Genomic DNA, 16,948 nt, shown 5'->3' on the forward strand with positions numbered 1-16,948 from the left:
CCTGCCCAGGATACTCCCACTCTACGTAATTCCCATTCATATGCTTGACCCCCACTGCAAGAATCCATGGATATTTTCTTCTGGCCCTACTGCCGAGTTACCGGCAAAGGCAGCTCGCCGTTAGAATCGACCGTGGCGCCCCACCTCTGTTGGGGTCTCACTTATTCTGGCTGCGACTCCTGTCGATTTGACCGACCCCGTTGGATATCGACACTACCGCCATCTCCCGGCATTCCCCCTACGGGTCTTGTATTATCATTATATACACTCCCATTAATTTCAATCAATTGATAGAAAACAATGTTATAAACAGTGCAAATATAAACTAATAATTCGTCTATCCACTTTTATTGTGTTTTCAGATATCATTTCCCCCTTTTTAGCCCCAGAAAATGACAATCCTAATAGCCACGCAACAGCCACGCAAATACCGTGGCTGTAGCGTAGCTCCTGGATTCCCAGGGATAATTTGGCGCTAGTGTTGCGCGGAAGCCATTTATTTATTGCTGGCTAGCAACAACAGTCAGCTGTTGAATTACTCCAGTTTTTGTTGCTTCTTTGAGAGACGAATACGAATAAATGGGAAAGCTAGGCGCACCAGACTTTTCCCTCGATGTCAAGGGACAAATTGTTGGAATGTGGAGAGCAGGATATCGGACAGTAGATATTGTTAGAGATCTCAATGTCAGCGTAAGTTTTTGTCAACGTTAAATTGTTAATACCACCATGGAATCCCCAAATGAATAGATATGATCCTTAAATTGCCGCACGCTCGCATGACGAAATTTCATAGAAAACTATAGCGAATTCGCTGCAAGATTCCATTGAATTTTAATTGAATTTTCTATCATTTTTTTATCAAGAAATAATAGAATATAAATGTTTAATAGAAAATATTGTGAAAAAAAATTGAAGAATTTGATTTTTACATTTTCTTTTGTTTGATTTTTCAAATGAAATGTGAAGAAAAATGGAATGCAAAAAACGCAGAAAATTTATGTCCAGGAATTCCTATAGGAAATGTGTCCATAAGACACTTGTATAGAAATATGAAAGTCTACTGACTTTTTAAATAAAATATGATGCATTGAACATTTTCTAGAATGAGGAAACGCGCAGTGAAGCTACGGAATTCATAAATAGAATCTGCCAAAAAATAATAGAATTTTCAACAGAATATAAATCCAATAGATTTTTCTATCGAATCCGCTACCTTAGTTTTGAGGCTTTCGCGGCCATTATTAATGACGTGGTTGGCTTCCGGATGGATGCCGCGTTGAGTTTCAGCATTGCGCCGACGTTTCGCAAACATTGCAGTCTGCATCTTCAGGGCTATGAGCTCCGATTCTGAGCTCCGATGTGTGGGGGCAGTCCTTATATACCTTCCCTTGTGGTGGTGTGAGAAGGGGAAGGGGGGGGGGTCAGCCAATCATATGTTTTTAATTGATCAGCTGGTCAATTTGCGAAACGTCGGCGCAATGCTGAAACTCAACGCGGCATCCATCCGGAAGCCAACCACGAATCCGCTACCTTTTCACTATCAAGAGCATGACATTCAGCTATAGCAGCTACGCAAATGTTCTTTATTCACTCTTAGATTTCCTCCCGAAACACCCTTAGAGAAAAATTAGAATTCCATGGACACGTATGAAAAAATTTAATAGAAAAATCTAGCGAATTCGCTAAACAATTCTATTGGATTTCTATAGAACTTTCTATAAGATTTTGGCCGTTTCTATTGACATGTTGGATAGGAAATATTGTATAGAAAAAGTCAATAGAATTGGCTTTTTCTTTACAACTTATTCTCTTGAAATATTTTCTGTAGAGTTTTCTCGGCTTGAATTTTCTCAGTTTTTTTCACTTCATTTTTATTTTCTTTCCATCAAGAAAATCAAAGAAAAAAACTTCGAAAATTTGAGCCGAAAAAATTCTATAGAAAACATCTCAATAGAATAAGTTGTATAGAAAAATCGAATTCTGTTGACTTTTTCTATACAATATTTTCTATTGAACATGTCAATAGAATCGGCCAAAAACTTATAGAAAGTTCTATAGAAATCGAATAGAATCGTCTAGCGAATTCGCTAGGTTTTTCTATTAAATTTTTTCATACGTGAACTCACTTGAATTTTCAATCTAGACATGAATATTCAGTATACCAAATCACGTATAAAAAAACTTCAATAGAAAAACCTAGAAAATTTACTAGACAATTCTATTGGATTTCTTTAGAACTGTCTATAATTTTTTGCCATTTCTATTCACATGTTCAATAGAAACTATTATCTAGAAAAAGAAAGTAGAAGTCCTCAGATGGATACTCGTATCTCCAGAACCCTCAACAGTTACACCTCAAGCTACACTGCAGAATGCATCGCGCTTACGCTAGTGATGAAATTCATAAAAGGAAATCCAGGCCATAAATACGTCATACTAACAGATTCATTGAGTGCCTGTCAAGCTCTCAATGGTGGGAAATTAACTGTTAAAACAAATCCATATATCACAGAAATCAGAGAAGAATTTGTTAAAATAACCAAAAAAACCAACCCCCCAACAGAAATCTCAATCATCTGGATTCCCTCGCATTGTGGCATTGAGGGTAACGAGGAAGTCGATAAGTAGGCGCGAGAGGCGATAGAGAATCAGAGTGTTGAATTTGGGGTCCCTTACACTGACTTTCGAGCACAATGTAAAAGTGAAGAACGCAAAAAAACAGATAATAAAATTGTAGAACGGGGAACCAAAAAAGGAGTAGAATACTTTGAACTCTATTACAAGGACTCTGCAAGACCCTGGTATGGAAAGTGCAAGCTCTCTAGAGAGAGCATAGTAACCGTCAACCGCGTTAGAGCAAACCATTACCACCTTGCAGCCTCCTTGGCTAGAGTGGGGATCCAATGATCCCAGATGCCCGTGTGGAGCAGAAAGCCAAACTTTCGATCACATATTGTGGCACTGCTCCAGGTACGAGCAACAAAGACACAAACTTTTAGAGAGACTCAATAAAACAACGTGTACTAGGCCCTTCAACACAAGAAAATTTGTAAATGCGACAGATTTTAAATACATAGAAGAAATATGCAAATACCTAAAAGACTGTAAAATCCAGGTTTAATCTAAGTAATGTGTAATAAGAAGACGTAATTGAATTAATATTGATTAATATATGAAAGTGTAAATAACCTAATGTATGGGTTTCAGCACTCTAAAACAATAAAAAAAAAAAAGAAAGAAAGTAGAATTTAATTTTTCTATAAAACTTATTCTATCGAAATATTTTCTATAGAATTTTCTCGGCTCGAATTTTCCAAGCCTTTTTTTCTTTCTATTTTTCTTTCCTTACTATTAAGAAAATCAAACAAAAAACTCAGAAAATTTGAGCCGAGGAAATTGTGTAGAAAAAATCTCGATAGAATAAGTTGTATTGAAAAATCGAATTCTATTTGCTTTATCTGTACAATATTTTCTATTGAACATGTCAATAGAAACGGCCAAAAATTTATAGAAAGTTGTATAGAAATTGAATAGAATTGCGTGATTATGCTGAATTTTCAATTGTCTGAGAATTCATGAAAATATTCACCTGAATCTTCTTGTTTTCATGATTTTTCATGAAATAATAGAACTGGATTCTACCGTTTCCATTGGTTTTTCCATAGAATATTGAATTTTCAATGAAGAAATCCCTGAAGTTCCACGGAACTTAAAAATGATACAAATTTGAGACAAATACACCTGAAATTTCAGTCAAAAAATTTAAACAGGAACCTTAGCATGTCGAGTATTTTTTCAACATCGCCAATTTTCTTAAATCTTTCTCAATGTTCCTCTCTATATATTTCTAGTTTCGTACTGTCAAGAGATACATAACATGTTTCAATGAGGAAGGAAATGTCGCGACTCACCCACGTTCTGGAGCTCCTCGAGTAACGACTGAAGCGATCAGACGTGCCATAGTTGGTGTTGTTGAGGACTCTGGTTTCGTTACTGCTGGACGGATTAGAAGACAGCTCCAACTGCCCATCTCCGACCAAACAGTACGTAAATGTCTTCACGAAGGTGGTTACCACGGTCATAAACCTGCAAAAAAACCAAGAATGACACAGGCACACAAAGATACTCGTGTGCAGTTCGCACAACGACATCTTCACTGAGACCAAGAGTGGAATCAGATGGTTTTCGTTGACGAAAAGATATTTGGTACGGACGAAACTGGCAGAGTTACACTCTGGCGGCCAAGTAACACTCGATATTTAGATCGCAATCTACTCCATCAATGGAGACAAGGACGAGTAACTGTGTCCATGTGGGGCTCGATGACTGCTCTTGGTATGGGGGACATAGTGATAGTACGTGAAAGAATGAATGGCGAAGATTATCTGAGAATTCTTCAGGAGGTGATGTATCCACACGCTCAACAATGGTTCCCAGAAGGGAGGATAAATTTGGTTCAAGACAATGCAGGTCCCCATAGAGGCTTGATTGTCAGAAACTGGATTGAAGATCAAGAGCGTCTCCACTGCCTCCAGTGGCCTGCACTATCTCCGGATTTGAACCCAATTGAGCATGTGTGGGCTCTTTATCAACAAAATTGGGACAATCAAGAGAGAATTCGGGATTAAGAGAGCCTCATTGATTATATTGTTCAACACTGGAGGGACTTGAGGGAAGACAGGGAATTCTTCTATAATCTCGCGCAAAGCATCCGTCGTCGATTACAAGCAGTGATAGACAGCAACGGTGCTCCTACCCGTTATTAATTATATGTATCAGAATTCTCCACAATAAGTGCCACTGTAAAAATTTATTGAGCATTGTTTTATTCAGCGATCAGTGAAAAAATTCAAGGTGAGCAGATCTCATGCGGAAAAAATCATAGAAAAACGTAACAAATTCGTTAGGAAGTTCCATTGAATTTCACAGGATTATTATTAAAAACTCTATTAATTTTTCAACAACTTCATTTGGATAAAATGCAGCTTATCTGCGCATTATTTTCAGCGGAAAACGATTGATTGAAAATACTTTATAGGAAAAATCAATGTAATTGAATATTTCTACACAACTCATTATATTGAAAATTTTTCCATAGGAATGCCTCAGTCAAAATTTTCATATTTTTCTAATTTTATTTTTTGATGAGACCCTAAAAATAATGAAAAAATTGAAAAAATTTGTCGAGGTTGTTTTTCTAGGGAATATCTCAATATAGTACGTTTTATAAAAACATCAAATTATGCTGATTTTTTCTATAAAATATATTTTTTGAGCATTTTCTATTGAAGAAAGGCGCAGGAGAATTGTGGAAGTTATCAATAAAATCGGTAGAAAACTGATAGAATTTTCAATGAAACACGAAAACATTCATAGAAAAATCAAGGTAATTCGATAGAAAATTCTATTATTTTTTGGTCGATTCTTTTGAATAATTCCACAGCTTCACTGCGTATTTTTTCATAGAAAATGTCCCATAGTAACCATTTTTATAGAGAAAATTTGCACAATTTCATATTTTTATACGACTTTTTCTATTCAGACATTTTCTGTGGGCCTAAATTCTTCGACTGGAATTTTCTGATATTTTTATACTCTTTTCATTCAAAAAATTCAATAAAAAAACTTAGAAAATTAGAACTATGAAATCGCTATCATTTCAATAGAATGGAAAAAAATCACACAAGAATGCTAATTTTGCATGAAAATATTTATTTACATCACCCTTTCCTCCCAAGAAATAGTGATACTGTTACGCCCCAAATGGTTTACACTCAATTCGTCTGTTCGATTAATTTGAAGAATTGTTAAATTGATAATCAAGGACTTCTCAAATTCGTCATTAGTCTCATGAAGCTTCTCCTTAGCCAGATACACCTTCTGAATAGTTTTCATATAAGGAGCTTGGATGCTCTGAATACTATTTTGCATCTCTGTAATCGCCCTGTTCAACTGTCCATCGTCATCTTCACCTTGTCCTCCTCAATGTTCTTAAGACTATTTGGCAACAAAGAATAATTAATCCTGCGTTTCATCGTTTTCAATCTATGCTTTTTGATTGATATAAATTTGCTCAGCAGACTCCAGTCGGTCCTCGATGTCCTGCACAGCTCTATTCTATCTGAAATTCCCTTATAAATGAACTCTTTTTACAGAATTCTAATTTGCTAACCGTGATAAGTATTGAAGTGTCGTGATTGAACTGTGGAACTGAATTGAATTTTTGTGCTGTTATGAATTAAATGAGACAAAAGTAAATAAATAGGTGAATAAAAAGAAAGGAGAAATTAATGATTAAGTCAATAAATAAGGTAAAAATAAAAAAGATAGTAGTAAATAATTCCATTTGAATTATGACTTCCCTGGTGGATCGATCGATGGCTACTCGATGGGGACTCGATAGGAGATCGACTAGTGCACTCGGTCGATGGTCGGTCGATCGTTCGTTGATCACTGGATAGATGGTTAGTCGATTGATGGTCGATCATTGGTTGATTGGTGGTCGATTGTTAGTCGATGATTAGTCGATTAACGGTCGATGGTCAATTGTTGGTCGATTGCTAGTCGATCATTGGTCGATCGTTATTTGATCGATAATCAACCAATCGAATAGCCATCGACTAGCACTTGACTGAGTGCTCAGCTCGACCCTCATATCGAGTGATCCATTAGGGTTACGAAAAAAAAAAGATAACTCGGTCTCCCCATTCAAAAATTAAATTGTCAACAAATTCCAATTGAATTCCTCTCTTAATGAAGTTCTCATGTTTTCGACTGTGACATCACGTATGAAAAAATTTAATAGAAAAACCGAATTCGCTAGAAAATTCTATTGGATTTCTATAAAACTTTCTACAAGTTTTTGGCCGTATCTATTGACATGTTCAATAGAAAATATTCTATAGAAAAATTCAATAGAATTCGATTTTTCTATACAACTTATTCTATTGAAATATTTTCTATAGAATTTCTTCGACTCAAATTTTCAATTTTTTTTGTTTGATCTCTTGATGGAAAGAAAAGGAAAATAGAATGAAAAAAACTTCGAAAATTCAAGCTGAAGAAATTCTATAGAAAATATCTCAATAGAATAAGTTGCATAAAAAAATCGAATTCTGTTGACTTTTTCTATAGAATATTTTCTATCGAACACGTCAATAGAAGCGACCAAAAACGTATAGAAAGTTCTATGGAAATCTAATAGAATTTTCTAGTGAATTCCTTAAGTATTTCTATCAAATTTTTTCGTGCATGATACGAAAAAATTTCATAGAAAAACCTAGCGAATTAGCTACAAAATTCCAGTGGATTTCTATCGAACTTTCTACTCGTTTTTGGCAACTCAGTTGAAAAATTCCACAGCTTTCTGTGTTTTTTGTTTTCTGTGATGTTCTATAAGAAAGAATGAAAGGAATCAATAATTCCATCTTTCTATACAATTTATTCTATTAAGATATTTCCTATAGTAAATCCCTGGCTCAAATTACCCGTTTTTTTTGTTTGATTTTCTTAAAAACATGGAAAAATCATATCGGTGATTACTTATTGAAAATGTATCATTAGGAAAAGTTGTATACAAATATGAAATTTTAATGATTTTTCCTATAAAAGAGTTTTTATTGGATATAAACTGACCCACCTAGCCCAGATCATCCATTTTGGTGGTTCATTCAATTCACCCCTGAATTTCGTGAGAATGCTTAGTCTGTCAGATGTTTCTCCCGATATCTGCAACAAAAATTTGCAAAGATCAACATCTTTCTCTGCAAATGGAAAAAACTTGCTGAATTCATTTAATTACAGATAAAAGCCTTTGTCAGTTACTTTACACTCTAATAAAAATAAACAAACTCTTCAATAGCCAAAGTGGCTTGGGAAAAACTATAAAAAGAAAATAGAAAGTGTTTCTAATATAATCTGTCTGAATTAAAAGTTTCAAATATTATTATTCTTTTATTCTCATATTCAATCAATAAAAAAAATTGAGGAAAGTTTCCTAAACAAATTTTGCCAGCAGATTTTGTTTCTACTAAAATGATTTTAGGAATTGATGTGAAAAGACCTCTTATGTAGTTGATAAAATATTCATGAAAAATCTTTCTCTTTTCACTTTCCCCTTTAAAATCATTCGTTACTAAAATAATTGAAGACTTGCCAAGACGAATACCTTGTTTTTCTCTTAGCTATAAGCACCATGAATGTGAATATCATAAATATATTCAGGTGAATTATTCAATTCTTTCTCGGATCCAATGGCTTCAGATTATTTATTTTGTTTGTTGATTCAATTCACTAGAGCATCTGATCGAAAGTGTCAAAGTGTCAATTAATATTTCAAGAATTCTGCTAAAAAAAAAACTTTATCAGTTACTTTACATTCAAATGAAATAAACAAACCCTTCAACAAAAAAAAATCGTTCAGAAAATTTCATGAATAGCAAATAGAAGTTGTTTGTAATAGTCTGTCTGAATCAAAAGTTTCAAATATTATTATCCTTTTATTTTCATATTGCATCAATAACAAAATTGAGAAAAGTTTTCATTCAACAATGATATTGTCAATAGATTATAGAATGCGCAATTTTCGGAGTTTATGTCAAGAGACTTCTGTGTAGTTGAGAAAATCTATGGCAATCAGTCTTTTGACAATTTCCCTCTCCAGAATAACTCATTCTCAAAATGATTAAATATTNTTATAGAATGCGCAATTTTCGGAGTTTATGTCAAGAGACTTCTGTGTAGTTGAGAAAATCTATGGCAATCAGTCTTTTGACAATTTCCCTCTCCCGAATAACTCATTCTCAAAATGATTAAATATTCACCCAGACAAAGAAAATACAAAATACTCCAATACTTGCCAACTCATCAGCACCGTCAGTGACAATTAAATACATATATTTTTCTAAATTATGCAATTTTTTTCCTAAACCCACTGTGCTCCGGATATTTACTTTTTTTTTTGTTATTGTGGAGTTCAGTCGCCGTGCCGGCATTGAAAATCCATCCAAATTCCCCCACTCTATCCAATCACTGTAGCACGAACTAAAACCATCGAGGTACGAACAGCTCGTTCGTTTCGGTCCCTATACTCCATGCATCTCCAGTCACTAGCCAACTTCACGGACTGGCGCAACTTAATTTGACGACTGTGGGCGCGTTTCGCAATCAACTTAGTAGCAGTAGCAGTACTGTAACCCTATCTAATTTCGCTTTACTGCAGCTACGGTAGTTGATTCCGAAACGCACCCTGTACAGTCGTCAAATTAAGTTCTGAGAGTAACTAGACGTTGGTTGGCAATGTTGGATTGCACGGAGTATAGGAGCAACACGAACGAGCGGTTCGTACCTCGATGGTTTTAGTTCGTGCTCCAGTGATTGGGTAGAGTGGGGGAATTTGGACGAATTTTCAATGCCGGCAACGGCAAGTCAAACCTCCACAATAACAAAAACAAAGTAAATATCCGGAGCACAGTGGGTTTAGGAAAAAAATTGCATAATTTAGAAAAATATATGTATTTAATTATCACTGACGGTGCTGATGAGTTGGCAAGTATTGGAGTATTTTGTATTTTCTTCGTCTCGGTAAATATTCAATCATTTTAAGAATGAGTTATTCTGGAGAGGGAAATTGTCAAAAGACAGATTGCCATAGATTTTCTCAACTATACAGAAGTCTCTTAACATAAACTCCGAAAATTACGCATTCCATAATCTATTGACAATATCATTGTTGAATGAAAACTTTTCTCAATTTTGTTATTGATGCAATATGAAAATAAAAGGATAATAATATTTGAAACTTTTGATTCAGACAGACTATCAGAAACAACTTCTATTTGCTATTCATGAAATTTTCTGAACGATTTTTTTTTTGTTAAAGGGTTTGTTTATTTCATTTGAATGTAAAGTAACTGATAAAGTTTTTTTTTAGCAGAATTCTTAAAATATCCATTCTTGTCAATTTACATTGCACATATGGGGGCGAAACATCGAAAAGAAACTGACAATTTCGATCAGATGGTCTATAGTGAATTGAATCAACAAACAAACTAAATAATCAGAAGCCATTGGATGCGAGAAAGAATTGAATAATTCACCTGAATATATTTATGATATTCACCTTCATGGTGCTTATAGCTAAGAGAAATCAAGGTATTCGTCTTGGCAAGTCTTCAATTATTTTAGTAACGAATGATTTTAAAGGGGAAAGTGAAAAGAGAAAGATTTCTTATGAATATTTTATCAACTACATAAGAGGTCTTTTCACATCAATTCCTAAAATCATTTCAGTAGAAACAAAATCTGCTAGCAAAATTTGTTTAGAAAACTTTCCTCAATTTTTTTTTATTGATTGAGTATGAGAATAAAAGAAAAATAATATTTGAAACTTTTAATTTAGACAGATTCAATGAGAAACCCTTTCTATTTTCTTTTTATAGTATTTCCCAAACCACTTTGGCTATTGAACAGTTTGTTTATTTTTATTAGAGTGTAAAGTAACTGACAAAGGCTTTTATCTGTAATTAAATGAATTCTGCAAGTTTCTTCCATTTGCAGAGAAAGATATTGATCTTTGCAAATTTTTGTTGCAGATATCGGGCGAAACATCTGACAGACTAAGCATTTTCACGAAATTCAGGGGTGAATTGAATGAACTACCAAAATGAATGATCTGGGCTAAGTGGGTCAGAAAAAAATTAAATAAAATTTTCAGGAAATTTCTAATGTTTAATTCAATTCCCCAAAACGGCCGTAGAATTTGGATGATCTTGAGAACTACAATAGTCAAGACCTCAAATCAGAATTCATAATGAAGCTAGGAAAATCTCCAATCCCATCCACCCTTTATGAACCCGTTTTGCCACAGGATTCCACCCAAAACTCCACTAAATCACATTTCTGTCCAAGATTCGGTTTCGCTGATTATCTCGATAAAGAATGCTCCGACACATCACCAGCTTCTTTCTGGATCAGGAACTCCCGTATGGACTCCCTGACATGATCAACCCCCACCCCTTGCCCCCAGAATTCCAAAAAAAATGTCAAGAAGTTTAATTCGATTCCCCAAAATGTCCATAGAATTTAGATCCTCTCAAGAACTTCAATAGTGAGAACCTCAAATCAGAATTCATAATGAAGCCAGGAAAATTTCCAATCCCACCCACTCTTTATGAACCCGTTTTGCCCCAGGATTACCTCAAAAACCCCACGAAATCACATTTCTGTCCAAGATTCGGTTTCACTGATTATCTCGAGAACGAATGCTCCAAGAGACATCACCAGCTTCTTTTTGGATCAGGAACTCCCCTATGGACTCCCTGACATGACCCACTCCTACCCATTTGACAACAGCACATACAGTTTAAAAAATGTCCTGACATTACACTCAATCGTTTTTATTCCTGCATTATTTCTAATTGTTTTTTTTTTATCATCATTTTTTGTTTGTTTTTTAGACTGGACATTGTCGAGTATCCATCTCAGCTACAATTTTTGTGCTTTGTTTTCAATCTCTCTTCCTCCGTTTCAGATTTCAATGATTTTTTGCTTTTGAATAGCCATCTGGGTATTGATGTCTACGATGTGTCCATCTATCTCTTCCAGCTTCCCTGTTTGCCTAAAAGAAACAGAAGATAAGAAACGTCAATTACTCTCATGACATATTCTATCGTTAGTGGAGTCCTGAAAACGTTTTCAACAACAAAATAACATAGAAACAACAATGATTAACCAGGGCCAGGCAAAAATTCGCCCACAATCGCTTTGTGCAGATGGGCCAATTCTAAATGCAAAAAAATCAACCCATAGATCTCTGTCCTCGCTTCACGTATGACAAAATTTAATAGAAGAACTTAGCGATTCCGTTAGACAATTCTATTGGTTTTCTGTAGAAATTCCATTACTTTTTGGCCGTTTCTTTAAAAATGTTCAATTGAAAATATCCTATAGAAAGTCAATATGATTCGATTTTTCTATATAACTTATTCTATTGAAATTTCTTCGGCTCAAATTTTCTAAGTTTTTTTGTTTGATTTTCTTGAAAGGAAGAAAAGAAAAATTGAATGAAGAAAACTTCAATTAAGAAAATTCGAGAAAATTCAATAGAAAATATTTCAATAGAATAAGTTGTGTAGAAAAATCGAATTCTATTGAATTTTTCTATCCAATATTTCTAGAAATCTATGGGTTGATTTTTTTTGCATTTAGAATTGGCCCATCTGCACAAAGCGATTGTGGGCGAATTTTTGCCTGGCCCTGGTTAATCATTGTTGTTTCTATGTTATTTTGTTGTTGAAAACGTTTTCAGGACTCCACTAACGATAGAATATGTCATGAGAGTAATTGACGTTTCTTATCTTCTGTTTCTTTTAGGCAAACAGGGAAGCTGGAAGAGATAGATGGACACATCGTAGACATCAATACCCAGATGGCTATTCAAAAGCAAAAAATCATTGAAATCTGAAACGGAGGAAGAGAGATTGAAAACAAAGCACAAAAATTGTGGCTGAGATGGATACTCGCCAATGTCCAGTCTAAAAAACGAGCAAAAAATGATGATAAAAAAAAACATTTAGAAATAATGCAGGAATAAAAACGATTGAGTGTAATGTCATGACATTTTTTAAACTGTATGTGCTGTTGTCAATTGGGTAGGAGTGGGTCATGTCAGGGAGTCCATAGAGGAGTTCCTGATCCAAAAAGAAGCTGGTGATGTCTCTTGGAGCATTCGTTCTCGAGATAATCAGTGAAACCGAATCTTGGACAGAAATGTGATTTCGTGGGGTTTTTGAGGTAATCCTGGGGCAAAACGGGTTCATAAAGAGTGGGTGGGATTGGAAATTTTCCTGACTTCATTATGAATTCTGATTTGAGGTTCTCACTATTGAAGTTCTTGAGAGGATCTAAATTCTATGGACATTTTGGGGAATCGAATTAAACTTCTTGACATTTTTTTTGGAATTCTGGGGGCAAGGGGTGGGGGTTGATCATGTCAGAGAGTCCATACGGGAGTTCCTGATCCAGAAAGAAGCTGGTGATGTGTCGGAGCATTCTTTATCGAGATAATCAGCGAAACCGAATCTTGGACAGAAATGTGATTTAGTGGGGTTTTGGGTGGAATCCTGTGGCAAAACGGGTTCATAAAGGGTGGGTGGGGATGGAGATTTTCCTAGCTTCATTATGAATTCTGATTTGAGGTTTTGACTATTGTAGTTCTCAAGATAATCCAAATTCTACGGCCGTTTTGGGGAATTGAATTAAACATTTGAAATTTCCTGAAAATTTTATTTAATTTTTTTCTGACCCACTTAGCCCAGATCATTCATTTTGGTAGTTCATTCAATTCACCCCTGAATTTCGTGAAAATGCTTAGTCTGTCAGATGTTTCGCCCGATATCTGCAACAAAAATTTGCAAAGATCAATATCTTTCTCTGCAAATGGAAGAAACTTGCAGAATTCATTTAATTGCAGATAAGAGCCTTTGTCAGTTACTTTACACTCTAATAAAAACGAACAAACTGTTCAATAGCCAAAGTGGTTTGGGAAATACTATAAAAAGAAAATAGAAAGTTTTTCTGATAGAATCTGTCTAAATTAAAAGTTTCGAATATTATTATTCTTTTATTCTCATATTCAATCAATAAAAAAAAATTGAGGAAAGTTCTCTAAACAAATTTTGCCAGCAGATTTTGTTTCTACTGAAATGATTTTAGGAATTGATGTGAAAAAACCTCTTATGTAGTTGATAAAATATTCATAAGAAATCTTTCTCTTTTCACTTTCCCCTTTAAAATCATTCGTTACTACAATAATTGAAGACTTGCCAAGACGAATACCTTGATTTCTCTTGATGAATATGATGGTGAATATCATAAATATATTCAGGTGAATTATTCAATTCTTTCTCGCATCCAATGGCTTCTGATTATTTAGTTTGTTTGTTGATTCAATTCACTATAGACCATCTGATCGAAATTGTCAGTTTCTTCTCGATGTTTCGCCCCCATATGTGCAATGTAAATTGACAAGAATGGATATTTTAAGAATTCTGCTAAAAAAAAACTTTATCAGTTACTTTACATTCAAATAAAATAAACAAACCCTTTAACAAAAAAAAAATCGTTCAGAAAATTTCATGAATAGCAAATAGAAGTTGTTTCTGATAGTCTGTCTGAATCAAAAGTTTCAAATATTATTATCCTTTTATTTTCATATTGCATCAATAACAAAATTGAGAAAAGTTTTCATTCAACAATGATATTGTCAATAGATTATGGAATGCTTAATTTTCGGAGTTTATGTTAAGAGACTTCTGTATAGTTGAGAAAATCTATGGCAATCTGTCTTTTGACAATTTCCCTCTCCAGAATAACTCATTCTCAAAATGATTGAATATTTACCGAGACGAAGAAAATACAAAAGACTCCAATACTTGCCAACTCATCAGCACCGTCAGTGATAATTAAATACATATATTTTTCTAAATTATGCAATTTTTTTCCTAAACCCACTGTGCTCTGGATATTTACTTGTTTTTTGTTATTGTGGAGGTTTGAGTTGCCGTTGCCGGCATAGAAAATCCGTCCAAATTCCCCCACTCTACCCAATCACTGGAGCACGAACTAAAACCATCGAGGTACGAACCGCTCCTTCGTTTCGGTCCTATACTCCGTGCAATCCAACATTGCCAACCAACGACTAGTTACTCCTAGGGGGGCGATTCAGTTAATCGTGCGACGGCGGCTGGGAAGGAGGGGGGGACGGAGCGTTTTCGGATTGAGTTTCTGAGTTTTATAATGATGAATAGGAGATGGCGCTGTCCGTCAGTTTTTAGATTGGAGAGCAAATGAGGTTAATGAAATTTGAGATGGAAAATTGTTAATTAAAAATAATTAGGACTCGTCTGAGAATAATAAGAGTTGGATTGAAGTTATACTGATTATCTGATAATAATCGCCGAGACATTTGGATGGTCTTAGGTGACCGGAATTGGTTAGGTGTTTTGTGCTCCAAAAAGTGAAAATTCATCATTAAATTGGATTCAAATCAAATGGTAAGTTTGTTTTTTTATTGATAATATTCATTTTTACAATCTGAAAAAGGTTTTTGATGATGGCGCAAGTATTTTGGGGAACAGTATACTCATCTTTGGGCATTTCCGATGCTGATGTGCAGCCGCATTATCTGATGTATATTGGTCTCTTCGAGGATCTCATCGAACGCAATAGCTTCCTCGAGAAAACAACCAGCATAATACACCTGGATAAAAAGGAGAGCTCGCTTTGGAGTGTAGTGAAACATATTATATTTGTCACATATGCTGTTCGAGCTATTGATCTCATCACCTGCTACTGAAGTGACTATCATGGAGAGACTCGACAGGCCCCAAGATATCCCCCTCTCAACTGTCATCAGTCGTATCGTCAGACGACTAGAAACCTCTACTGGGCTAATAAGCCAGAGTCTGATGCAGATGCTCCAGATGTTCACAAGAGACGAGGATCCCCTGAAAGGTATCTCCACGGAGACAGTCAAGGAGAGGACAGCCCCAACAGTCAAGTATGCCCAATGACAAGCTCAGTGGCCCCCTGGCATTGCATTCACTAGCCAGTCTGCCCTTGCCTTCAGGTGAGAAAGGAGAGAAGCTGGAGAAATCCCCTCAACTCAAGAGTCTCTTCTACCTCCTGGACTGCTACACCATAGTCTCAAGTGAGAGGAGAGACAAGCCAAAACATTCATCACGGTACGCCCCACGGGCCCATACATCCTCAGTCTCTGGTGCCTCCCAATCCCAGTTCTCTCCCAGACATTACTTCGAGGCTTCGAGGGATAAAGGCCGTATAGCCAATGTAGCTGGAGCCATAAAAAAGAAGAAGAAGAAGACTTCGAGGCTTCCTCCACAAACTCGTCACCAGAACCCATTTCAACCCCCAGACATTCAACAAAATCTTCATTTTACTTCTCCAATGGCTCAATCTATTCATGCAACCAGGTACCAATGGCAACATCAGACAAATCTATGGACTCATCACTCATCAGCATCACAATTGCTATGGGAAGGGAGTTGTTTCGCACCTCATTCCTTGGACCGTTTCTATCAATCTCCGTGTTAGCTGAGGATCAGCCCAAAGTGGCTGTAAAGTCCTCCAGTGGAAATCCATCGAATGACGAATCAATAAACTTGACATTATGAACAATCTGTAACAACTTCGTTCGCTTTCATGTGTATCATTTTGGTGGGACGGGATGGGGGGTTGGAGGAGGTAGGGAGGGAGGCGAATGGAAATAATTTTATCTGATGAACAATTCCTTTGCTAAGCCGTGATATAGGCAATTATTTATGATTATAATCGGGGAGGAATCTAGATTTTTCCCAACCAAATTCTCACTTTTTACTCATGTCATTTGTATTAGAGAAAATGAACGAAGTGCCAAGAGAGGTAAACAGATAAAAATAACAATCATTTTTCTATGACCGGGAAAGCGCCCAAATTACTTATTTTTGCTTCCGAATGGAAGCATTGTAATCGCCCAAATCAAAGTTTCTAGTTTTTTGTGCTGGGATGACTAATTTTGGGCTCAGGAATTCGAACCTGATGTTTTTAGAACATGTATGCACATATATGTATGTATGTATGTATGTATGTATGTGTGTGTATGTAACCATGCAGTTTTTTCATGATTTGGAAAAAAATATACGATTAAAGCGACTAACTCCGGACTCAAAATACTCGTTTTCATGATATACAGATCGAGTTCGAAGATGGTGTCGAAACCCATTTTAGTTTGTGAATTATTTGCTAAAATTCGCCAGTTGATATGACTTAGTCAGAACTTAGTCGGGATTTAGACATGGTTAAATTGGGACTCAGTTAGTGTTTAGTCACAATTTTGTCGGAGCTTAATCAGAGTTTAGTCGAAATTTAGTCAGGATCTAGTGATAATTTA

The 16,948-nt window shown here is 35.5% G+C and overlaps 2 protein-coding genes and 1 long non-coding RNA gene across 6 annotated transcripts in view; 2 read left to right on the plus strand and 1 right to left on the minus strand.

The window, feature by feature from the left end:
- Window positions 1-9,177, minus strand: part of LOC107043157 (transmembrane channel-like protein 7) — a 57,268-nt gene extending 48,091 nt beyond the window's left edge. The window contains exons 1-4 of one of the 3 annotated variants that reach the window (XM_015264498.1): window positions 8,952-9,177; window positions 8,168-8,301; window positions 7,640-7,728; window positions 3,912-4,086 (exon numbers count right to left, since the gene is read on the minus strand). The gene's annotated coding sequence lies outside the window, so the exon portion shown is untranslated. Of the gene's footprint in view, window positions 1-3,911; window positions 4,121-5,695; window positions 6,122-7,639; window positions 7,729-8,167; window positions 8,302-8,951 lie in introns of those variants that run through there. The other 2 variants (XR_003783128.1, XM_029126468.1) reach the window with 2 other exon arrangements.
- Window positions 493-5,651, plus strand: LOC107043158. Its single transcript, XM_015264500.2, has 2 exons — window positions 493-690; window positions 3,852-5,651. Exons 1-2 carry the CDS (start codon window positions 580-582, stop codon window positions 4,158-4,160), a joined length of 420 nt encoding a protein of 139 aa, XP_015119986.1. The 5' UTR covers window positions 493-579; the 3' UTR covers window positions 4,161-5,651.
- Window positions 9,178-9,426: 249 nt separating the features above from the next.
- LOC114841472 lies at window positions 9,427-10,722 on the plus strand. Of its 2 annotated transcripts, none has more exons than XR_003783129.1 (2): window positions 9,427-9,582; window positions 10,593-10,722. It is a non-coding gene; the product is annotated as an uncharacterized LOC114841472 (long non-coding RNA). The 2 variants fall into 2 exon arrangements; XR_003783130.1 differs by lacking the exon at window positions 9,427-9,582 and adding an exon at window positions 9,945-10,152.
- The last annotated feature ends 6,226 nt before the right edge of the window (window positions 10,723-16,948 follow it).

Source organism: Diachasma alloeum, unplaced genomic scaffold (genome assembly GCF_001412515.2).
Source record: "Diachasma alloeum isolate Michigan unplaced genomic scaffold, Dall2.0 Dall_scaffold_00549, whole genome shotgun sequence".
Lineage (NCBI taxonomy): Eukaryota > Metazoa > Arthropoda > Insecta > Hymenoptera > Braconidae > Diachasma > Diachasma alloeum.